The sequence below is a fragment of the Dryas octopetala genome, chromosome 4 (genome assembly GCF_963921425.1).
Source record: "Dryas octopetala chromosome 4, drDryOcto1.1, whole genome shotgun sequence".
In the NCBI taxonomy this organism is placed as follows: Eukaryota; Viridiplantae; Streptophyta; class Magnoliopsida; order Rosales; family Rosaceae; genus Dryas; species Dryas octopetala.
In genome coordinates this window covers 3521403-3546432 of record NC_141369.1, presented here as the reverse complement: position 1 = coordinate 3546432, position 25030 = coordinate 3521403, and the positions used below count along the sequence as shown (strand labels likewise).

The following is a 25030-nucleotide window of genomic DNA, read 5'->3' as shown; positions in this document are numbered from 1 at the left end:
GTGCAAGCCACTTCAGCCCAACACATGCGAGCCCAAAGCACATCAAGGTCCAAGACCAGCAGCCCATGCGCAAGGGAGGGGGGCCTAGCTGACTTGCATGCGCCACTTAAGCCCAAGAGGACAAGCCTTGCCGCAAGCCCATTGCACCCTAACCCTAGCTGATGCCGCAAGCTACAAGGAGAAGAAACCCTAGCAGCCGCATGTCTTCTTTTCCTTGCCTCTCAAGGATTGCACCTCTATATATATCCCCTTAATTCAGAACCCTAGACGGCACTTCTCACTTTTTGCACCTACACACTCCAGCCGAATTTTCTTCTTCTCCTAGTTTATTTTTCTGTTCTAGGTTTTTATTTTCAGTTTTGAGTTTTGTTCTTGTGAGGGCTAGCCGAAGGTTGAGAGAGAGATAGGAGTGGCGTGGCTGCAAGGAAGAGCATCCCTATGTCGCAAGCCCTAGCTCACCATAGCTGTGAGCCAATTGCTTGTGAAAGGTGCCTTCTCTTCCTTGTCTTGCCGCAGCCCCTTCCACTTGTTTCTTTTGATTTTTCTCCTAGTTCTCTAATTTATTGTTGGATTATGCCTCTGAATCTATTTAATTAAGTTTCTGGATTTATTTAGTTTGTCTCTTGATTTCATTTACTTTATGTTGCTGATTTCAATTAGTTTATGCTTTTGAATTTATTTAAGTTGTGTTTCTAATTTATTTGTCAAGCATGAATTGGGATTTCATTATTTATTGTTTCTGTTTTTATTTATTTAAATTAAGTATGTAGGTTAGTTATTCTATCTTGCATGTTAGTAGTAGGTTGATTAATGGATTTGCATGTTCTAACAAATCCTTTATCCGTCTCTTGGTCTGTTAGTTTGATGTTTGCGCATATTAAATTTCCACTATCTATTAGAACCCGTCACTAGTTGTTTGCATCCTTTGACTGGCCACCTTAGGGTAATTGCATCTAGTTTATTTGTTAGGTTTAGCTGTGAAATAGTCAAAGACACTAAACCACAAGTAACAAGGGAATAAGGGATTATTCTTGGTAGTGGGGTTGGGCGACCTCTATAAGGAAATAGTCAAAGCTTGTATGTTGTGCATGTTTGACGTTCTCATAAAACTTAATGACTCCTGCATGGGTAACAGCTGCCTTAGCTTGAACTAGGGAACATGTAGGTTAACTGGCTAAGGAAGGCCCAAGAAGCTCTTAGTTTATGCATTAGGAGAACAATTGCGAGAAAGTAACTAGCCAAACCTTTTTAGCAGTCAAACTTTAATATGTTGTGTTCAGATTAACTGTCATTAGCCTTGGATGGTTATTGCATGCTTATCTGATTTGAAACTGAAAACTTAACATTGCAAGATAGAATAAAGGGTGTGTGCGTGTGGTGATGTGTGTGTGTGTCTCCATCTTCCAAAACCCCCCATTTAGTTATTCTAGTGATTAATTGCATTGATTTGTTGTTTATTAACCATTCCCTGTGGGATCGACCTCGTGCTTGTACGCTTTGCTACTAATGCGATTCGTGCACTTGCGAGTATACTTAGAATGAGATAATTGTTTATTTTGTTCTAAGAAAACACATCAACAGAAGTCGAGGAGACCTTGCAGCCGAATGCCTCTCAAATGAGAATACCTTTGAGTGATTATTCATCTCCAACGCTTCTAGCTCAACCTACATGCATTGCTTACTCTCAAGTGGAAGCTGATTTTGAACTTTCAAGTGGGACAATCAAACTTCTTCCATCATTTCATGGTCTAGAAGGAGAGGATCCCTACGTGCATATTAAGGAATTTCATGCGATATGCGAGATTGGCAAGCTGAGGGGGTTGAGCGATGATCAAAGAAAGTTAAGGTTATTTCCATTTTCTCTTAAAGATAAAGCTAAACATTGGTTGTTTTCCTTGCAGGTCGCTTCTATTAAAACATGGGAAGAACTGGCATCTAAGTTTCTTCTGAGGTTCTATCCAGTTAGCAAGACTACCATTATGAGGAAGCAGATCTTAGGGTTTACACAATCAGAGGACGAAGTGTTTCATGAGAGTTGGGAAAGGTACCAAGAGCTTCTGACTTCGTGTCCACATCATAATTTTGCCCCATGGATGCAGATTGAGTATTTTTATGAGGGTTTGTTAGATCCAGATCGTAATATGGTGGACATGACATGTGGAGGAGCACTGAAAAAGAAGACTTTTGAGGAAGCATGGACACTCTTTGACACATTGGCGTTGAGTTCACAGCAGTGGAATAGACAGAAAAGAGTGGAAAAGAAATCAGCTATGGAAGCTGAGATGTCTAAGCTTAAGCAGATGATGCAGGTTCTGATGGCAAATCAAGAAGCTAAGCCATCACATGGAGAGTCATGTTTTGAGGTTGGAAGAGTTCAAGCCAGATCGAGTGTACAGTCCCCTGCTGAGCAACGAAGTACTTATTTGGAGGACATGATTGCTGCATTAGCTCAGAGTACAACTTCAATGACTAATAATACCAAGTCATTTATGAATAAGACTGAGGAGCAGTTGAGTGTCACAGCTAAAGCTATCTCGAATTTGGAAGCCCAATTGGAACAAGTGACTTTAACCTTGGATAAAGTGGTAAAGGGTGCACCAATTCAAGATAAGGCTGAAGCAATCACTACTTTGAGAAGTGGGAAAGTGATTGACAACAAAGTGGGCACTACTCGAGATGACAATCCAGGCCATGAGGATGAAGTTGAGATGCTAGATCCTGAACAAGTGGAAAAGTACAAGAGGGATAAAGTTAAGGTTAAGGATGAGGAAGAGGAGGAAAGAAAGAAGCAAGAAAAGCACATTGCTACGCGTGCTAGCAAGAAAGCCGAGATTACTTCCTTTATTCCAAGAGCTCCGTTGCCTTTCCCTCAACGTCAAAGGAAGCAGAATAAGGATGAGCAAGCTAAGAAAATTTTGGAGATGTTTAAGAAAGTGGAAATCAACATTCATTTGCTTGATGCTATTCAGCAGATTCCTAAGTATGCCAAGTTTTTGAAGGAATTGTGCACACACAAGAGGAAGTTCAAAGAACATGAGCAGGTGTGTCTAAGTGAAGAAGTAAGTGCTATTTTGCAGAGAAAGCTGCCACCTAAGTTGAAGGATCCTGGCAGTTTTACGATTCCATGTTTGGTGGGGAATCATAAGTTTGAGAAGGCATTGCTGGATTTGGGAGCAAGTATCAATTTGATGCCATATTCAGTTTTCGCACAGTTGGGCATAGGAGATCTTAAACCTACTGGTGTTACTCTTCAATTGGCAGATCGTTCAGTCAAGGTTCCGAAAGGTGTGGTTGAAGATGTGCTGGTTCGGGTTGCAGATTTGATCATGCCAGCTGATTTTATCATTCTTGAAATGGAGGATACCCCAATTAGAGGAAATGAGCTACCAATCATATTGGGAAGACCTTTCCTGGCCACAGCAAACACCAAGATTGATGTAAGTAATGGGAAGTTGACAATGTCTGTACTTGGTGAAACAGTTGAGTTTGATGTTTTTGGTGCGATGAAGTATCCAAAGGAGGAGGATGATTGCTTGAGGATTGATAGTTTGGACCCACTGGTTGAGGAAGTGTGTGAAACCAGCATTACAGAGGATACATTGGAGGTTGCTTTGGGAGCACCAGAGTCCAGTGAATTAGAGGAAAAAGTGGAAAAAGCCCCTACACTCTTGGAAGGCGCCCGACCTCTCAGAAATAAGTGGTTCAACCAGTTTGAAATGTTAGTATCCACAAATCATAAGACGCTTCCTTCCATTGAGCAAGCACCTAAGTTGGAGCTGAAACCGTTACCGGAGCACTTGAAATATGTATTTTTGGGAGAAAATGAGACCTTGCCTGTGATTATTGCAGCTAATTTGAGTGCAAGCGAGGAAGAAAGACTCTTGAGAGTTCTGAAGGAAAATCGGCTAGCATTGGGATGGACCATAGCCGATATCAAGGGGATCTCACCCACAGTGTGTATGCACAGAATTTTACTTGAGGAGGAATCTAAGCCTACTCGTGATGCCCAAAGGAGACTGAATCCAACTCTGAAGGAAGTTGTGCGTAATGAGGTAATCAAATTGTTGGATGTTGGTATTATTTATCCTATTAGTGATTCAAAGTGGGTTAGTCCTGTTCAAGTAGTGCCAAAGAAAAGTGGTATTACAGTGGTGAAGAATGAGCATAATGAGTTAGTTCCCCAAAGGACACAAACCGGTTGGCGTGTTTGTATTGACTATCGAAAGCTGAACACCGCAACAAGGAAGGATCATTTTCCTTTGCCATTCATTGACCAGATGTTAGAAAGGTTGGCTGGCCACAGCCACTATTGCTTCTTGGATGGTTATAGTGGGTACAATCAGATTGCTATTGCACCCGAGGATCAAGAGAAGACCACGTTCACATGTCCATTCGGTACATTTGCTTATAGGAGGATGCCATTCGAATTGTGCAATGCGCCAGCAACATTTCAGAGATGCATGATGTCTATTTCTCTGATATGGTGGAACGAATCATTGAGGTATTTATGGATGATTTTTCTGTTTTTGGTTCGTCTTTTGATATATGTTTGGATAATCTGTCTCTAGTTCTGAAAAGATGTCAAGAGACCAATCTAGTGCTTAATTGGGAAAAATGTCATTTTATGGTCCAACAAGGGATAGTATTGGGACATGTGATTTCAAAGGAGGGCATACAAGTTGATAAGGCCAAGATAGATGTGATACAAAGATTGCCGCCTCCGTCAAGTGTTAAAGAAGTAAGGAGTTTTCTAGGTCATGCTGGGTTCTATAGGAGGTTTATTAAGGATTTTTCTAAAATTTCTAGGCCTCTGTGCACCTTATTGCAAAAAGAGGTGAATTTTGTGTTTGATGAGGATTGCTTGGTTGCATTTAATAAGTTGAAGAAGCTACTCACCTCCGCTCCGATCATTATGCCACCTGATTGGAACTTGCCGTTTGAGCTTATGTGTGATGCAAGTGATTATGCTGTTGGAGCCGTTTTGGGTCAGAGAGTTGAGAAGCTGCCGCATGTGATTTATTATGCAAGTAGGACTCTGAATGATGCTCAATTGAATTATTCTACTACCGAGAAGGAGTTGCTTGCTGTGATCTTTGCCTTGGAGAAATTTAGGAGTTATTTGATTGGGTCTAAGATCACCATTTACACGGATCATGCCGCTCTCAAGTATCTGCTGAATAAGAAAGATGCCAAGCCGAGGTTGATTAGATGGACTCTGTTGCTACAGGAATTTGATATTGAGATCAAGGACAAGAAAGGTTGTGAGAATGTGGTAGCCGACCATTTGAGTAGACTCGTCAATGAGGAACAGTCTGAAGAGAACACACTACCGTTACGAGAGTCATTCCCGGACGAGCAGCTTTTCGCCATTTTGACTACTCCATGGTATGCTGACATAGCAAATTATTTAGCAAGTGGAGTGTTACCCAATGATCTGACACATTACCAAAGGAAAAAGTTCTTGCATGATGTCAGACAATATGTGTGGGATGATCCTTATTTGTTCAAATATGGGTCAGATCAGTTGATAAGACGATGTGTACCGGAAATGGAGCAGAGGAATGTCATTGAGATGTGCCATTCTAAAGAATGTGGAGGCCATGGTGGAGGAACTAAGACCGCTTACAAGATTCTTCAAGCAGGTTTCTTTTGGCCTACTATCTTTCATGATTGTCATCAGTTTTATCTCACATGTGATAGGTGTCAGAAGATGGGAAATATTTCTGCTCGTGATCAGATGCCACTGAACTTCATGTTGGAAGTCGAAATCTTTGATGTTTGGGGTATAGATTTCATGGGACCGTTTCCGTCTTCTTTTGGATACGAGTACATTCTGGTTGGAGTTGATTATATGTCTAAGTGGGTGGAAGCTGTCGCGTGTAGGACTAATGATGCTCGAGTGGTCTTGAATTTTCTTAAGACCAATATTTTTGCTCGATTTGGTACCCCAAGAGCAATTATTAGTGATGGGGGGTCGTATTTTTGCAATAAGCTGTTTGAGGCCGTGATGAAAAAGTATGGAATAAGGCATAAAGTGGCTACTCCCTATCATCCGCAGACGAGTGGGCAAGTGGAAATTTCGAATCGTGAGATTAAGTTCATTTTGGAAAGAATGGTGCTCGCCAATAGGAAGGATTGGTCTACCAAGCTTAATGATGCATTATGGGCTTATCGCACCGCTTACAAGACACCCATTGGAATGTCTCCGTTTCGACTAATCTATGGGAAGGCTTGTCATTTACCAGTTGAGCTCGAGCATAAGGCATATTGGGCGATTAAGAAGTTCAATTTCGATATTCATGCCACTGGTGAGAAAAGGAAGGTGCAACTTAGTGAGCTGGAGGAAATACGACATTTCGCATATGAGAATGCTAAGTTGTACAAGGAAAGGACCAAGAGGTAACATGATAAGAAGCTACGTCCGAGAGAGTTCTTTGTTGGAGGGAAGGTGTTATTATATGACACACGATTACGTCTCTTCCCGGGCAAGTTGCGTTCGAGATGGACCGGACCCTATGAGGTGATTAGAGTGTTTCCCTATGGCACAGTTGAAATCAAGAATCCGAAGAGTGGGAACATATTTAAGGTCAATGGTCATCGTGTGAAGCCTTTCCTTGAGCCTGATTTTGAGCTGAATCAAGAAAAAATTGAATTCTAGTACAAGACTAGGTCTGGCTGAAGACGTGAAACTTAGCGCTTCTTGGGAGGCAACCCAAGCGATGGATGACGACGAGGAGGTGATTTTGTACATATGCGTGGGCGAGCCATTTTCACATCAGCCAAGGGATGATTTCCAAAGATTGAAGAAGAAAAGTGTTTGAATTCAAAGCTAGGAGTGCAAATTATGCAAGGAATACCTCTATTGCTCTCTTTATGCAAATCCATAGTCTGTAGCCCCTTGTTATCCTTTTCATTTCAATACCTTATCCTAACCTAAACCTCCATTACAACCCTTATAAAAGCCCTACTTGATCTTGGGAGAATTGTAATTCATTATGTGGAGTCTAGATAAAAGGGAAGCTTATGGTTGTTGATTCTGTTCCAAGTACCTTAATTCTCTTCTAGTGAGATCAGTGTTTCTGTTTTAAAGTGTCTGTCTTGCATGATTAATATGTGAGCTTTTGCATTAGTTTATCATATCATCTCTCACATATACTTGAGTACACATGTCAACCCAATCTCTGAGCGTTTTATTGTTGAGAGCATGCCTTGGTGAGAATTGGAGTTGATGCTATTTTGGATATGCTGATTTAGTCTTGTTTGTCTAAACACTTGAGTTTGTGTTAAGGATGGTGATACATATTTCATGGAGGAGACATATTTCATGGAGGAGAGAGGTATGTTAATTGAAGCATTATTAGAGGTTGAGAAAGAAATTCTATATGCATTTGCTTGACTATGCTATTTATGGCTGTACTTATGAAGTCAGGTGTTGGGATGTTTTGAGTCTGTCTTGAGCCTTTTCTTTGTTCTTTTTGCTCGAGGACTAGCAAAATCTAAGTTTGGGGGTGTGATGAGTGTGCATTTTGCATCACTTTATGATACTAATTCCTTAACCTAGAGTGTTAGAACTCGATATTTTGTGTTTCTTGTCTTGTTTTTGTATTTTCAGGTAAAATGAGCAAAGAAGAGAAAAGGAGCCAAAAGGATCCTTTTTAGACATTTCCTGGTCAAACTAGGAAAACGAGAGAAATCCTGGTCAAACAAGGAAAGGGGCCGAAATCCTAGTCAAATGAGGATTCCTAGTCACACTAGGAGACATCAAGTCCAGAACCATCATTGCGGAGCCAGAAATGAGAAATCCTGATTCGAATAGGAAATCCTGGTTGAACTAGGAAACCTAACCCAACTAGGGAAAGGAGTCCTAATGACACTAGGAGACCCCAGGGGCAATATGGTCATTACGAGAAGTCGAAATGGATAAGGAATCCTTCATTTACAAGAAATCCTAGTTGCACTAGGAAATGTTGGTCAAAGTCAACTCTACAAAGTCAAGGTTCCAGAAGCTTCTAGAAGGTGGTGGACATCCATGGAAATGAATGGAGGGAAGAAATGAATTTGAATTCGAATGGAAATGAGGGGCAAAATGGGAAGTCAAAAGTCAAGGGCCCATGGGCCTAAGGGATGCCGACCCAAGATGGGCCATGCATGCACATGCATGGGCCCAAATCCTAGCAGCCCAAAGTCCATGCGTAAGGAGCAAGATGGCAGCCCATGCATGCGCATGCATGCCATGCAAACCCTAGCAGCAAAGGAGCCCATGCGCAAGCCCAAGATGGAAGCCCATGGAGTGAAACCCTAGCCCATCTTGTGCAAGCCACCTCAGCCCAACACATGTGAGCCCAATGCACATCAAAGCCCAAGACCAGCAGCCCATGCGCAAGGAAGGAACCCTAGCTGGCCCTTGCGTGAGTCACTTAAGCCCAAGGACAAAGCCTTGCCGCAAGCCCATCACTCCAAAACACTAGCTGCTGCCGCAAGTCTCTTCTCCTTGCCTCCCAAGGATTTCAGCCCCACTCACCTCTATAAATATATCTTTAAAAATCAGAAAAAGGGTTCTGAAGTTCTCTTCTATCTTCTTTTAATTTTGGCAGCCCTAGCAGCCCCTCTCTTTTCCTTTTGCCGCAAACCCTAGCAGCCACCCTCTCTCATGTTTTTCTTGTGCCGCAGCCACCATCTTCCTTTTCTTTATTTTTCCTTCTTTTCTTTTGGTGGCCGAACCCTAGCAGCCACATTCTATTGTGTTTTCTTTTATTTTGTGCTGAACTGAAGAAGGGAGACCAAGTAAAGCCGCCGAGTAGCAGCCACTTCCAGCAGCCACGCCATCACCACCTTGCTGCCACCTTGCCGAGCACCTCAGCCTCCTTGCCGTGGAGCCCAAGGCCGAGCAGCCCCATTGCACACCACCATAGCAGCCGCACCTCCACCTTGCTGCCCCGGCTTGATCTCTCTCCCTTTTATTTTTATTTTCATTATTTTAATTATGCATTGTTTATTTGTGGATTTAATTATGCATAGTTAAATATTGGGCTAGGGCTAGGATGAAGCCCTAGCATTGCTGTTCATTTTCACTATGGATTATCAATAATTTAATTGTTTATATGTTGACAAATCTTGGATCTCTATTTAAATTGACTCTATTTGTTTCGCATCTTTGACTGATCACCTTAGGTTGCATGCATCTAGATTTATGTTGTGAAACTAAACAAGCTCGAAAGGATGATAGTTTCAATAGGCAACAAGTGGGTATCCTAAGATAATATTCATGAGAAAAGATATCATAGAGGACATAGGGTACATTAATTTGGAGCTATGCGCTATGTGTTTGTCCCTCTCACAAATCGTAATGACTCTTGCATGGGTAACAGCTGCCTTAGCTTAGAACTAGGGAACATGCAAGTTAACTGGCTAAGGAAGGCCCAAGAAGCTCTTAGTTTATGCACAGTAAGGGGAGTAATTGCTAAAAGTAACTAGCCAAACCTTTTAGTAGACGAACTTTGTCAACATGTTTATATATTGATTGTTATTGTCCATAGTAAGGTGAATGGTATGCTAGTGGTGGATTCTGACCCCTAGTGTTTCTTTATTATTGTTTTATCCAAATTCATTCAGTTGTTATTTTAAAGTTTTGTTATTACTTGTTAGTTTAGTCTAGTTTCAAAAACCAATCAAAACCCCCATTTGTGTGTGTGAGTTAGAGTTGAGTTAATTAAATTTAATTGAGTTAGTAATCATACACTAGTTGTTCGTTTTAAATTTAAATACTCGCAGTGCACGAATCTATATATAATATAGATGGCAAGCAAGGTCGATCCCACGAGGACTATTGTTGATCTTTAAATGATAATCCGAATGCTAAAAAGAAACAAGAAAACAAGACACGAGTGGCTGCCCAAGTTGTCACGCCTAGGGCAGCTGCTCACTTGAAATGAAACACACGCACACACACACAAATGGAAGGGAGTTTGTATGACTTGAAAACAGCAAATTAAACCTAAACAAAAACTAAGATGTGCGACTAGCAAAGAGTATGAAAACAGCAAGTTATCTTGTGAAAATAGATGATAGATGATACTAGGACTCTAGAACTTTACCACTAGACCTCATATTCAATGTCATGGTGCAATTTCTGAAACCTTTAATTCCTATTGATGAATGCATTCGCATATTCACCTATGGCATAGCATGAAATGCATGATTCCCCAAATGTACAAACTAGTGCATGGCATTTACCCTAGTTTGGTACCCTAAATGCAACCTAGGCATGGCATCTACCTAAGAATGCAGCAAGGTCCATTAACACACAAATGAGATTATGAATGCAAATAAAACCCTGAGGCATGGCATCTACCTTAGATGTTTTATTATTGATTTCACACAATTAGAATTCAGCCAATTACTAAATCCTAAGTTGTTTATCACTTGTATTAGGGGCTGATTGGTTGTCCTCACCCTAAATTGATTAAATTCTAGATGCAATAGGTGATCAATCAAGGATTAAAAACACATAGAGAACAATGATAAAAGTGAAATCAAAATCATCAAATCCATGGAATTAAACAAACAGCAACTACATCACCAATCCACTGAATATTCGGCCTAGGGCTGAATCCTAGGCCCTAGAAAACGTGATTAGTTCATGCTAGAAAACAAGAACAGCCACGTAATCATGTTTTTCGTCTAACAATTACAAGAAAAGAAGAAGAAGAAGAGAAAACACCCCAAGGAGAGCTCACGCCTCCAGCAGCCTCTCTCTCTCTATTTTCTGATTTTTTCCAAGTGTGTGACCCCCTAAAATGATAGAAAGAGATGTATATATAAGGGTGTGCAGCAGCTAGGGTTTTGGGAAGGAAGGATGTGCGGCAGCTAGGGTTTCCAAGCTAGGAAGATGCGGCATGGGCTTGGCTTCTTGGGCTTAAGTGACTTGCGCAAGGCCCTAGGGTTTCCCTCTCTTGCGCATGGTGTAGCTGATCCCTATGGGCTTGCATGTAGCTGATTTCCTCCCTTAATGGGCTTCAATAAATCAGGAATTAAAATGAAATAAATCAGGTTATATCAAATCTGATTTTTAGAGCCCAATTAGGAAAGGAAAGCCTTGCAAGGTGCGGCCAGCCCTTCTCTCTTAGCACACACCCCACTTCCTATGTGGTTTGGGCTGGGCTTCCATTTCTTCATGCTCTTGGACCCTCTCTTGATCTTGGGTTTCCCTTTAAACAGCACATATTCTTTTAAGCTCAAAATGGGCTGATTTGCATTCATTTAATTCCTATGGGCTTTCCACCTACAAAAGAGAAAAACACAAATAAATAACATAAAATATAGGGACTAAGTACTAAATATATGAAGATAGAGGGCCTAAAATGCAAATATTTAAGGACCCAACACTAGTCCAATTCCCTGTGGGATCGACCTCGTATTTGTAAGCTTTGCTACTCCGCGATTCGTGCACTTGCGAGTTAACTTAGAGCTCAGGAAATGTTATTTAATTTTGCTCTAGGAAAACATACAACAGCATACTTGGTCCAATTTCATCCTAATTGCTCGAAAACATTCTCAGATGGCAAGAAAGACATTGGAAACCACTTTCTCATGTTAGGATTAGCGTTCTTGACCTATTGAACCACATTTGGTGTTAAGAACACACAAAAACCTCATTTCGGTGCATACTTGGTCCAATTTCGTCTAAATTACACGAAAAGTTTCTCGGTTGGCAAGAAAGTCATGTCAAACCACTTTGTCATGTTGAAATTAGCGTTCTAGACCTTTTTAACCGCATTTGGTGTTAAGAACGCACGAAAATGTCAATTCGGTGCATATGACAAGACCGCCCCCAGATTCCACCCTGAATCTCGAAGAGGTCCTGTGGGAATCCAAAATCAAGGAAAAATCCTACTGAAAATTCGGTAGAACCTCCCCTGAAAATGGACAATCCCAAAATTTATCAACCTGTAAAAATACTTCTAAAAACATCAGTCGCCTCTACCACAACCAAAAAGGGTCTCAGACCCAACAAATACAAAATAATCTTATAATTTAAGTATGGCTATCAAAGCCACTACTCCTATTACAACAATTTTTACAGTTAAAGAAAAGAAACTTCCAAATCGGAAGCGATGCCTACAAGATCCGCGTAGAGAAAAGGGACGCTATGCCTCGACGTGATTGGCTCGACCTCCACAAATGCTACGGCCTGGGGGGAAAAAAAATTTAAGACAAAATAAGAAAATTGTGAGATAAACTCAGTGAGTGGAAAAACGAAAATAAAGGCTATCTATCCTTTCAGAAATCCTTATAAGCAAACTTAACACTAAAACCTCACATCGCTCTTTGAAATCCCCCAGTTTTAAAACGTTTATCAAAAATCTCTCCTCAAATGTCATGGAAACTATTTAACATAAGATACATGAATAAAACCGATATGCAGTCATTCACAGAGAACTTTCTAAATAGAAATATCATGCAAAACTAGAAGTCCAAGAATCAAGATAAAGCATAAAAAGAACTTCTCGTTTAAACTTTTGTAAAAGAATTCTTTGGAAGAATAATGAAATTACACCATACTCGTACCCGTACTATAGACAATGTCCTGGCCACAATCCCGCGCACGGCCAGGCTCAAACCATGGCCACAATCTCGTATATAGAGGTCACTCCGCACGAGCAGACTTGTATCCTGGCCATAATCTCGTACGGAGAGGTCACTCCGCACGAGCAGACTTGTATCCTGGCCACAATCTCGTACGGAGAGGTCACTCCGCACGAGTAGGCTCATATCCTGGCCACAATCTCGTACGAAGAGGTCACTCTGCACAAGCAGGTTCACATCCTGATAAATAATCATTATGATAATCATACTAGATATAATAAGTCCTCTTATAAATAGATTGAATTTAAAACACGCCATTTCAAGTCAAGGTACTCATTCCCGATGCCGTTACGCTGCCGGATTTGACATCCGAGCAATGGCGCCGTGAAGGGCATTTTGGTCTTTTTACATGGTTGCACTGGTTTGTGTTTTTGCAGGTTAAGCAGGTTGAGGAGGCAGTGAGGAGAAGACGAGGCAGTGGGACCCATTTTGAGTTTTATCAATTATTTTTAATACAGTTGTTTTACATAAATTTTTTATTTGAAAGAAATGTATTTATTTATGTTTATGTGCATGGCTCATTCTTTGAAAAATGGTTGAAAGACAGTGTTTCAGTATTTTTATGGGCCCGAGGTTCGGGGCGTTACAGCATACTTGGTCCAATTTCGTTCTAATTGTACCAAAATGTTCCCGGATGGCAAGAAAGACATGTAGAATAACTTTCTTATGTTAGGATGAGTGTTTTAGATCTATTGAAGCACATTTGGTGTTATGACATCTCAAAAACGTTATTTTGCTGCATACTTAGTCCAATTTCGTCCAAATTGCACCAACAGGTTCACAGTTGGCCAAAAAAAATATGGGAAGCACTTTTCATGTTAGGATTAGCGTTCTAGACCTTTTGAACTGCCTTTAGTGTTAAGAACGCACGAAAACGTAATTTCGGTGCAAACTTGGTCCAATTTTGTTCTAATTGTACCAAAACGTTCCCGGATGGCAAGAAAGACATGTCAAAGCACTTTTTCATGTTAGAATTAGGGTTTTACACCTTTTGAACCACAATTGGTGTTAAGAACGCACAAAAACATCATTTTGGTGCAACCTTGGTCCAATTTCGTCCTAATTGCACCAAAACGTTCCCAGATGGCAAGAAAAACATTGGGAACCACTTTCTCATGTTAGGATTAGCGTTCTAGACGTATTGAACCACATTTGGTGTTAAGTACACACAAAAACCTCATTTCGGTGCATACTTGGTCCAATTTCGTCCAAATTGCACCAAAAGGTTCCCGCACTACGCCAAATACCCCCCTTATATATCAGTGAATAACTGATGTCTTTTCATGTTTTCGGGCGATGTCTAGGCAGGCGATGTCTAATGTACGTACTTAAGATATCGGTATTACACTGATATCTAAAATGAGTTTAGACATCTTTTTTGTTTAAATTCTGATGTCCAATGGTCCCTTTAGATATCCGTTTTCCAATTTTCTGGAGCGTTAAGATTCTGAAACTGATATTAAAGACAATAAAGACATCGTTAATTACTATGTAAATGATCTAAAATCTGATTTAGACATCCGTTCTCATATATTTATCGATATGAAAAACCCATTAAATGTATTATTTTATGATTTCCACATAATATTTTATGTGATTTTTGATATTGTTAACTAGTTTAGATATCGTTTAAGTCTATAAGAACAGATCTCTATATTATGTTATATATCGGTTTTTGTGATGTAAATGGTTGTTTGAAAGTACCTAAAACATCTGTATTTGATATGTAACTGATATAAAAGACTATGTTGGACATCGGGTTTGTTAATAATTATTGATATTGTAATGTTACTTAGATATTGGTTGTTTTTGGTAAACTGATATTTATGCTATTTTATATTTCTGTGTTTTAACATAAACTGATATGAAATGTTACCTTAGATGTCGTTTTATACTCCTATAACTGATCTACATAGATTTTTGAATGTATCGAAAACATCTGTATTTGATATATAACTGATATAAAAGACCATTTTGGACATCAGGTTTTTTATATTTACTGATATTGTAATGTTACTTAGATATTGGTTTTTTTTAACATAAACTGATATGAAATTTGTGCTATAATGTCACTGTTATTATCGAATTTGTACTACAATCCTGATATAAAAGATATAAATTTACATATATATATAAGCCTGAAATTGGTGCAATCTCAATCCATTCCATTACCATTAATTCCAACATATATCCAATACAAGTATTCCAAGACTTTCCGAAAAAGGATTACACATTGCACCAAAATATGGAGCATATATCCATAATGAATTACATCATCCCATCCTAGCTAGTATCTAAATTAAGCTAGCATCCCTTTACAAAAACCAATAATCAGCCCATGCATAGCATCCCTTTACAAAAACCAATAATCAGCCCATGCACTTGCACAAAATAGGTGCATGATTCACCACTTCTAAAGGCTGCCTTCATTTACAAAATATTAATTGGCAGCACTTGTTACCTTTCTTCACACAAAAAATGCCAACACCTGGTTATATATAATTCAGCTTCAATATTCACACAAAAATGCCAATGTCTAACACATGTTCTAAGCTTCCTTGACAAAAAATTGGCAAATATGGCAGCACTACTAGCTAGCTTCAAAAACTTATCCACAAAATGTCCAAACCCCACATACCAACTCCATCTGTCATCTACTGAATATAATTGGCAGAAACAAAGTTGCCCCATTCAATCCGGATCTGATCAAGTTGCTCCTGTGTGTAACTGGTTCGCTTTTTATTCGGATTAGTCCACTGCAAACATTTAAAAACAGAAGGCACCAAGTCAATTACAAACAGTAAATAAACCTAACATATATAAATATGAGGCATAAGGCTGGGCCATGCTATAATTAAGCCCAATCAAGTTGAAAGACAACTAGTAATTAAAGTGTTCAAACTAAGCTTGGCCATGTTATAAGGCTGCATACAGTATCACCAAGACATATATGCAATATAGCTATTAAAATAGTGAAGGCAGAGGCGCATAAAGTTATAAGCCTACATGCTATCAAAGTCACCTAGACATGCAATATTTGAAATAAAGCTGGCAAGACTATCAGACATCCAATAGGTATGTAGATCCAATTGAACTTCAAATGAAAAATGCAAAGTAGTAGTCCCAAATCCATAAATACCATAGTTCCTATCTGTGCAATCTATTATATATGTATATACATCTTCCATTCAATGGACCAGCAATCATTTATCCTGCATTTTGCATAAATTAAATAATGATGAAGGCAGACTTCCAAACATATCCAATAATATCAAATAAAGGGTTTAGCCAATCAAACATCCAAAAGCCAACAATCCATTAACTATATACATTGACCAGTCCTAGCTAGGTACCAATCATTAGCTTGCATTTTTTATGCAAAATGAAAGATTGACAAAGCACTACACACAAAAACTCACAAGTGATCCAATAAACAAAGAGTCAATTGGATTCCTACCTTGGTCTCAAATCCCAGGTTCGTGTCCTCGATGATCTCCTTCATATACATCATCACATAGTAACCACATTCAACTCCACCAGGTTGTTTAGGACACTACACAAAATCCGAATCCAATTAATGACATGCAGATGGTTATTATGCATGATGCTTCCAATGATAGAAATATTTGTAAAAACAAACCACTAGATTAAATAATATATACTTACAGAAAGATGCTTCCACTGTATTGTTTTCCGACTGTTCCTACCCGTAAGTACATTAAACTGTCGAATGGCACTAATATATCAACAAAATATCAGTATGTTTAAATTACAATATATGTAACCAAATTTGCAATGCATTTTAATGATTTAAAATGGCAAAAAAGCAACTCACGTGTTGACAACTTCCTTCCAGTCTGCGTCCTGGTTCAGTTTTGGAAGAGGGTCCAACACAAATATCGTGTCTTTGTCTTCATTGATAATTGTCAAAATCCAGTGCGAGCTAAGAGAAAATATGATAATAAGCATGCATAGATTAAGGTAGCAGAACATAGACTCAAAGTCAGTTTAACCAAATTAAAACCCTTACCCAGCATTGTACGGCACTAAGAAGACACGATCACATTTTCCTTGCTGAAAGCGTTCTGCTAAGTAGGTTGATCTACGCTCTGCATTTCCTACTCCTTTAGATATGCGTGCCGGATCCACAAAAGCAACCATTTCAACCATGTTTGTATCCACAAGCTTATCAAATAGGTGCCTATTCATATAAGTGAATTATTTTAAATCACAGCGTTTTAAAAGGGCAACAAAATATTTAAACATTTTGAACGATTCCCTAAATTACCTCATGTACACAACTATGCACGAGGCTGATAATTCTGACATCTCCATAAGGGAAGTAATATCCTCTCTCAGGATATAAAGTCGTCGGACAGCTCCAAACACTTGTTCATCTATGTCAGTTGTGAGAGCCTTTCCAGATGTAGCCATCGCCTCCCTCGCGAAACGATACAGCAGCTTGCATTCGCTAGGAACTTTCTTCCCAAGGTCATCTTTCTTGAATAACTCCTTCACCATCATAGGAACCTGCCTTGTTTGTTTCTATGGTGTCAAATACAAACACTCAGTTTTGAGTCTTTAGATCAATATTCATGAAGTGTATACTTGGCACTTAAAAAAATTACAGTAGGGAGAGTTTAATTACCTTCACCTGCTGAACGATAATAAGTTCCCTCGGCCAAGCCACATGGCTTCCAACTGCTTGACCAACATTTACCAACTCGTCACCCACAGGAATTGGAAGCAAAGCAGCCACATTAGTGGCCATGTCAATTGAAACCCGCAAGCAGTCCTTTGCCAAAGGAACACCATGTATGGTCTCAGATTTCATCTCAACGACAGTACCATATGCGACAATGTTGTTGATGGATCCCACTGCCAGCATGCATGATTTCCCCTAAAAATAGATGACAAATGTCTCATAACCATAAAAGTCCAATACTGTGAGCTAAATGTCGCATAACCATGAAATTGAAGTCTGCTAGATAGATGTATGTCATATGAAAATATTAGCAATTAATGGTTCATTACCTTCAATGTGTCTGCATTATTTGTATCTTCCATATCCAGCCCCACTTCCACTTGCACTTTCAGATTTTGTTTATCCTCAGTATCTGGTTGCAGATCCACATACTTAGCTTTGTCCTCATAAAAGCAGCTTGCTTTATCGGACACCATACCTTGACCTTGAACAATATTGGGTGTCACCGGTTCCTTCCTAGCACCCCTTTCCTCTAACTTTTGAATCCTCTCCAATAGATCTTGATTTTCTTTTTTCAGAATGGCCAACAACTCATTCTTCGAAATTGTATCCCTCGCTTTTCTTGGAATGTTGAAGTAAGTTGAAGGGTTGACATTCCCCCCAACAGCTCTTACTCGACCAGAATGCTCGGGAGTCTCCAAAGCCATTGTTAGAATATCCTTAGAACCCTCTATCTTCAGCTCCCCTTTATTCTTTTTTTCCAACAACTCATCCTGCAAAAATTAATTTATCAGTTTAATTACAATAATAGCAATCACTTAGGCAATCTTAATTTACACTTGGTCATATATATGCTGCTTACAATGACTTTGGCAACCACTGCCACTTCATCATCCACCTTCCCATTCTTGTCTTCACGAGCTTTCTTCCATAGGAGGGAACGGTCCATCTCATCTTCCTCAACATTTTGCTTCCTCTATCCATATATACAACCAGCAAGTTAGACCAATTATTAGTGAGCAATTAATCAAAAGCAAAGAGAAGACAGTTTATTTATGGAGGAGCTTGTACCAAGTCTTCCTGCAACCCAATGTAGCCCTTGCGCGATAGTTTATGATGATATTTTCGCTTGCCTGTTATTTGTTTGTGAGCTTCATGTTTGGCCTGCAGTTAGAACAAGAAGTTGGGCAAACCTTTAAGGACAAAGTCATAGGTAAATCACACAATTATACATATCCATCATTAATGCAATATCTAACCACCAGAGGTGTTTAACATAAATACCAGAAAGTCATCTGTAAGCCTGGTAGCCACAAAAGTTGTCCATTGATCTTTTTGAATGAACTCATACACCTTGGGTGGGGTTTCTAGTGCTTTCGGATCGTCCTTGTACGGCAAAATGAATTTTTTTGTTAATGCAGTCTTGAACGATCTCCACTTGCTGCCAGCAGAAGCCAACACCATTTTTCTACTTGTAGGGTCAAGATCAAATGCACCCTACAACCAACACCACATTGGTGAGACATCAAGGTCACATAAAACATATATATGTATCTATAAATATGGTTAAATATACAGAATTGAAGCCTATTTAATAATTAAGTAAGGTTAAGATCTACATTACCTGCACCTCTTCCCATATTTTTTGCTTTAGATTTTTATCCACTTTCGGCCACATTTCATCAGTGATGGGCACTGTGGTTCGGGTCACAACCCCTATGTAGGAAGCTAGTACTGGACGCGTTGCTCCTACTGGAACCCCATGCGGACTGTACTCCACCTTCAGCTTTTTTCCTAAAGCTTTTCTCACGAGCATGTCATGCATCTTTGTTGAACCACGAGAGGACATGCTACCCTCCGCAGCAGTAATGGTCTCCCCTGAGGTCAAGCAATCCTTGCTTGTATCTGCTTCATTACTCTTCCCTGCTGATACCTTGTAGGATTGTGACTTGACAGCTTTCTTCTCTGTGACAGCTTTCTTTGGTGTGGCAGCTTTCTTTGGAGTGGCAGCTTTCTTCGGTGTGGCAGCTTTCTTCGGAGTGGCAGCTTTCTTTGGTGTGGCAGCTTTCTTCGACTTGGCTGTTGACTTGGCATTGGATTTGACAGCAGCTCTTTTCTTTCTTCTTGGTGTAGCCATGTTCGCTGTCTAACTGTTGAAACTAACAAGTGTTAGGACAAAAAATATACAAAGATAGATTAAGAAATATATGGATAATTTTGTAGGCATTTAGAACCTTTTAACATAATCAAATTACATAACATTTTGGGAACAATAAAGTCTGAATATCATACCATTAACACTTAACACAAGTTACATAAATACATTTATAGTTACATGAATTAATCCTTTGCTTTCTTGGAGTAATCAATCCAAATACCCTCACAATTATCTCTCTTGTATGTGCCAACTTCCTCACCCAAGAGATCATCAAAAGCATCAACAGATGGTAGTCCATTGCTAAATGATTGGTGGTCAAACACTGTGTCCTCTAACTCAGCCTCATAAGCACTATCATTAAAGTCACGATTAGGGGCTGCAAGAACCACTGACCAATTAGAGTTTAGAGGGTCTTCTACATAAAACACTTGCTTCACTTGGGAAGCCAAAGCGAAAACATCTCTCTTATGACCTATCCTATTTAGGTTAACCAAAGTGAACCCTAGCTCATCATTTTGTATTCCCTTATTATTCTCTACCCATTCACACTTAAACAAAGGCACCCGAAATACATTGTAATCAAGCTCCCAGATTTCTTTGATAACCCCATAAAAACACATGTTCGTGTATACAGGATTTTTATCCTTCGCGCTCGCCACCTGCATGGTCGTGGCTGTCAAGCTCACCCCACTATTTTGAACAGCACGAACATCGTCACGTGCCTTGGTGTGATAATGGCACCCTCCTATCTCATAACCCTCATATTTTAGCACACTCATAGGTGGACCTTCAGCTAGCCGCCTCAATGAGTCTGTTATGTCCTTTTCTTCATGATTGATATCATATGCCACCTAATCAAATAAATTTTAAAGAAGACTTATTAAAATTGTTGGACATGCACCAAATGAGTGTACTAGCTAGTGAATTACTGTGCTTTCAAAATGTTACACATTTACCTTGGCACGTAACCAGTAGATAAATGTCCGGTTGTGCTCTTCTAGCAGCCACTTCTCACTCTTTTTCTTACTTGAATGAATATCATTCAAGTAGGACTTATGTAATCTACAAATAGATTACAATAACTCATAATCATGTAAATGATACTTAATTTACAATAAATCAAATTACAATAAGCTAAGTCTAGAAATTGACATACTCGGCATAAGGTTCCACTTCTGAGGCATTCTCCAAAACCAAACGATGAGCTTGCTCCCATTTTTCACGCTGTACTGAATATACCTTAGCACCGGACAGCGGTCTGCTCATGTTTGGGATACCCATGCGCGAAGAAGATGGAAGTCCAATAGGTTTCAGATTCGACAAGTACTCCGAACAAAATTCCACAGCTTCCTCAACAATATAACCCTCAGCAATGCTGCCCTCTGGTCGCAAACGGTTCCGTACATAACCCTTTAACACTTTCATGCCTCTTTCAAATGGATACATCCATCTAAAATAAACAGGTCCGCACAATTTCACCTCTCGAATAAGGTGAACAGTTAGATGCACCATAATCTCGAAGAAGGAAGGTGGGAAAACCTTCTCCAGCAAACACAAGGTGATAACGAGATCATCTTGGATTTTATCCAACTTCGAAACATCGACCACTTTATTGCATAGAGAATTGAAGAAGAAACAAAACCTAGTGATTGCATATCTCACATGCTTTGGTAACACTGAATGTATGGCAACCGGTAGCAGTTGTTGCATCAAAATGTGGCAATCGTGAGACTTAAGACCAAAAAGTTTCAGCTCTTCCATGGACACTAGGTTTTGTATATTTGAAGAGTAACCTTCTGGGACCTTTGTTCCTAACAAACACTTGCATATAGCTCTTTTTTCATCCCAAGACAGCGTATATGGAGCTGCCGGTAAAAACGTTCTCTTATTCCCTATTTCTGGTGCCAAATCAAGTCGAACCCCCATTTCCATAAGGTCTAAACGGGCAGCCATCCCATCTTTTGTCTTCCCTGGAATGTTAAGTAAAGTTCCAATTATACTCTCACACACGTTCTTTTCAATGTGCATTACATCTAGGGCATGCCGAATATAGAGTGACTTCCAATATTCAAGGTCAAAAAAGATAGATCTTTTCTTCCAACATGGAGTATGAGTTTCGCCACACATGCTGCTCTTTGCTTGTTTCTTGCCAAACTTACAATTGATTCCCGACACCTTTTCTAAGACTTCCTCTCCAGTTAGAGGTGTAGGAGCCTCACCCAATTCCTGCTTGTTATTAAAAGCAGCCATTTGTTTCCGATATGGGTGGTGGCGGGGTAAGAATTTTCTGTGTCCTTGGAAACAGATTTTCTTACCGTGTTTCAACCGATCAGAATCGGTGTTTTCTCCACATATGGGACATGCTTTATAGCCTTTAACTGTGCAACCAGACAAGTTACCGTACGCCGGAAAATCATTGATTGTCCATAAAAGTACAGCCTTCAAAGTAAATGTATTCTTTCGGAATCCATCATAAACTCCGTCTATTCCCTTCCAAAGTGCTTTCAAATCTTCAACTAACGGTTGTAAATACACATCTATATTGTTTCCGGGCTGCCTAGGACCAGAAATCAACAATGTTAATATCATAAACTTCCTCTTCATGCATAACCAAGGAGGAAGATTATAAGTCACCAAGATGACGGGCCAACAACTATATCGGCTGCTGAGGGAACTATGTGGATTTATCCCATCAGCCGAAAGGGCGAGCCTTAGATTTCTAGGGTCACAAGAAAAATCAGGCCACTTATGGTCCACCAACTTCCAAGCTGGAGAATCAGCTGGATGACGCCTCATTCCATCACTCGCTCTGTTATCGGCATGCCAAGTTAAGTTCTTTGATGACTCACAAGATTTAAACATTCGTTTAAACCTTGGAATGGGTGGAAAGTACCACAAGACTTTGGCTGGCACCCCTTCCTTCTCAATTAATCCCTTATTTACCTTCCACCGAGGAAGGTCACAGTTGGGGCACCTTGTTGCATCTTCATACTCATTTCGATATAAGATACAATCATTCGGGCAAACATGTATCTTTTGGTAATCCATTCCTAGAGCAGACAATGTTTTCTTTGCCTCATACATAGACAATGGTAGAACATTTCCCTTTGGAAGCATGTCTCCAAAAGCAACCAACATATCAGAAAAGAAATTGTCTGTCACCCCATGCTTTGCCTTCAAGTTTAACAATTTGACCAACGCAGATAACTTGCTATAAGTTTCACAACCAGCGTATAAGGGTCTCTCTCCTTCATCAACAAATTTCCTAAACTCATCTGGATCCTCGGAGAAATTATCATAGGCACCTTCACACATGTCAACTGTTTCAGACCCGAAGACACCATGTTCAGATCCCTCTCTTCCAAAAACAGATTCTTCACCATGCCATATCCACTTCTCATACCATTGATCAATACCATTAAAGTACAGATGCTCCCTTACAACTCTAACAAACCATTTACGCAAGTTCCCACATTTCACACAAGGACAATGCAAGTAGTCACAATTGGCAGCATTCCCTAATGCAAACCTCAAAAAATTCTCAACTCCCACCTCATACTCCATAGACCTTCTATCAGCATGTATCCATGATTTATCCATGATATCTCATATCTCAACTTCACATAGAAAGAGAAACCAATTAAATATTCTATTAGGTAAATTAAGATGCAAATTTTGTAGCTTTTCAAAGCTACCTACCTATATATATCACAATTTATTTGTCAAACATGTTATTAACTCACAGTAGGTTGCACCAAAAGACAATTTAGTCCTATCATGAATGTGATCAAAGAAAATAGTTGGGAAGAATACCTTTGTTAGCAACTCCTGTAGGGATTGTAAGTACTCTATTATATTCTCTCTAAAACTGCCATGAAAACAAATGATACATAGTTAATTAGAAAAATGTCCAAACTCTAACATAGGCATAGTTACAAATATGAAAGACCATTTCTGCATTAAAGCCTAAGGATTAGGAACCACACGTTTATGTGAGCATGAAAATAGTGACATTTCGAGAAAACACTAGACCAGACCAAAAAAACAAGCCCAGGCAACCATTCTTCAGAACCAAGTATTTGAATAGCATAATTTCTTAAAAGCTAAGTGATTAAATCTGATGGCAAACACAAGGTGATTGCAGAAGTAGTAGACTCATTAACAAACTTTTAACAACTAATGAAATTCAATTAAAAGTATTATATATGTCTTGATCTCTGCTATCTCGGAATCCATGTATCAGCCCATTTAATTAGTCATTTGCAGTTTCTACATAAAGCTTATAATAGTTGAGAGCAATCCAATCCCCCTCCCATCTTTTATCTCATAATTAGTGTATAATATCTATGTTTTCTCCATCAATCAAAATAGAGATTTTCCATTAGATTCATAGAAAACCCCTAATTTCAAGAAATAAAAGAACCTAAAAAATCCCTAATTTGAAGAAAAACCTCAAGAACATCAAACCCTAACTTCAGCTAATGAACCCATGAGGATGAGGTGGTGAGAAGAGAACAAAGAGAAATTAATTACCGACGAGAGATCGAGAAGGAGAACCCAGAATGAGAACGAGAAAGAGAGCCCACAGATGCACTCGACCACCGACGCACACCACCACAGACGCACGCGCCCACCGATGCACACCACCACAGATGCACGCGACGCCGGCCAGGTCAGCGGCAACGCAACGTCGACTGAGTGAGGATGAGAACGAGAGAGGAGTACGTACGGGCTGGGCGTGAGTGAATGTGTACTGTGAGTCAATTAATGTGTCTAAGTGTGAGAGGGAGTGTGTCTGAGTCTTGTGTAAAATTTAAGATGGGGGGAAAATTATGCGCCTCTTTTTTTTAGATAAAACAAAGTTATCAGTTAAGGGTTTATATATCCGTTTTTAATCAAAATAAAAAACTTAACATATCGTAAAAATTATTTAAAATGATTAGGTGATATCTTAATAAATTACGATATCGTCGGAAAACACATCTGATATCTAAAATTATTTAATATCAGTTTTTACAAAAACTGATATTAAACAAGTGATGTCTATCAAGGTTTTTGGCGTAGTGCCGGTTGGCAAGAAAGTCATGTCAAAGCACTTTCTCATGTTAGAATTAGCGTTCTAAACCTATTGAACCATTTTTTGTGTTAAGAACGCGCATAAACGTCATTTCGGTTCATACTTGGTCCAATTTCGTCCAAATTACACCAAAACGTTCCCGGTTGGCAATAAAAAATGGGGAAGCACTTTATCAAGTTAGGATTAGCGTTCTAAACCTTTTGAACCACATTTGGTTTTAAGAATGCACAAAAACATCATTTAGGTGTATCCTTAGTCCAATTCTGTCCAAATTGCACCAAAAGGTTCCCGATTGGCAAGAAAGTCATGTCAAAGCACTTTCTTGTGTTGAAATTAGCGTTCTAGACCTTTTTAACTGCATTTGGTGTTAAGAACGCACGAAAATGTCAATTCGGTTCATACTTGGTCCAATTTCGTTCTAATTGTATTAAAACTTTCCCATATG

General features: G+C 39.5%; 3 protein-coding genes across 3 annotated transcripts; all 3 read right to left on the bottom strand.

Moving 5' to 3' along the window:
• Window positions 1–15078: 15078 nt before the first annotated feature.
• Window positions 15079–17829, bottom strand: LOC147286228 (uncharacterized). Its single transcript, XM_086240717.1, has 8 exons — window positions 17680–17829; window positions 17294–17545; window positions 16934–17190; window positions 16676–16846; window positions 16481–16588; window positions 16312–16381; window positions 16103–16198; window positions 15079–15401 (listed from the first exon to the last, which is right to left on the bottom strand). Exons 1-8 carry the CDS (start codon window positions 17824–17826, stop codon window positions 15300–15302), a joined length of 1203 nt encoding a protein of 400 aa, XP_086096843.1. The 5' UTR covers window positions 17827–17829; the 3' UTR covers window positions 15079–15299.
• Window positions 17830–17862: 33 nt separating this feature from the next.
• LOC147286227 (uncharacterized) lies at window positions 17863–19487 on the bottom strand (the record flags this gene model as incomplete). The annotated part of the gene is made up of 5 exons (XM_086240715.1): window positions 18975–19487; window positions 18635–18847; window positions 18422–18514; window positions 18213–18326; window positions 17863–18123 (listed from the first exon to the last, which is right to left on the bottom strand). Coding segments are annotated over exons 1-5 (1194 nt in total), but the record flags the coding sequence as incomplete, so codon positions are not given.
• Window positions 19488–19690: 203 nt separating this feature from the next.
• On the bottom strand, window positions 19691–23108 carry LOC147286226 (uncharacterized). Its single transcript, XM_086240714.1, has 3 exons — window positions 20665–23108; window positions 20465–20570; window positions 19691–20359 (listed from the first exon to the last, which is right to left on the bottom strand). Exons 1-3 carry the CDS (start codon window positions 23106–23108, stop codon window positions 19691–19693), a joined length of 3219 nt encoding a protein of 1072 aa, XP_086096840.1.
• Window positions 23109–25030: the final 1922 nt, after the last annotated feature.

Coding starts and splice junctions, on each gene's coding strand:
- LOC147286228 (XM_086240717.1), bottom strand. CDS start 17,826: ATGGTGTCCGATAAAGCAAGCTGCTTTTATGAGGACAAAGCTAAGTAT. Junction 16,847..16,933: donor TGCATAGTTGTGTACATGAG/GTAATTTAGGGA, acceptor TTATATGAATAG/GCACCTATTTGATAAGCTTG. Junction 16,382..16,480: donor TGGAAGGAAGTTGTCAACAC/GTGAGTTGCTTT, acceptor TTGATATATTAG/TGCCATTCGACAGTTTAATG.
- LOC147286226 (XM_086240714.1), bottom strand. CDS start 23,108: ATGGATAAATCATGGATACATGCTGATAGAAGGTCTATGGAGTATGAG. Junction 20,571..20,664: donor GAAGTGGAACCTTATGCCGA/GTATGTCAATTT, acceptor ATCTATTTGTAG/ATTACATAAGTCCTACTTGA. Junction 20,360..20,464: donor TCTACTGGTTACGTGCCAAG/GTAAATGTGTAA, acceptor TTATTTGATTAG/GTGGCATATGATATCAATCA.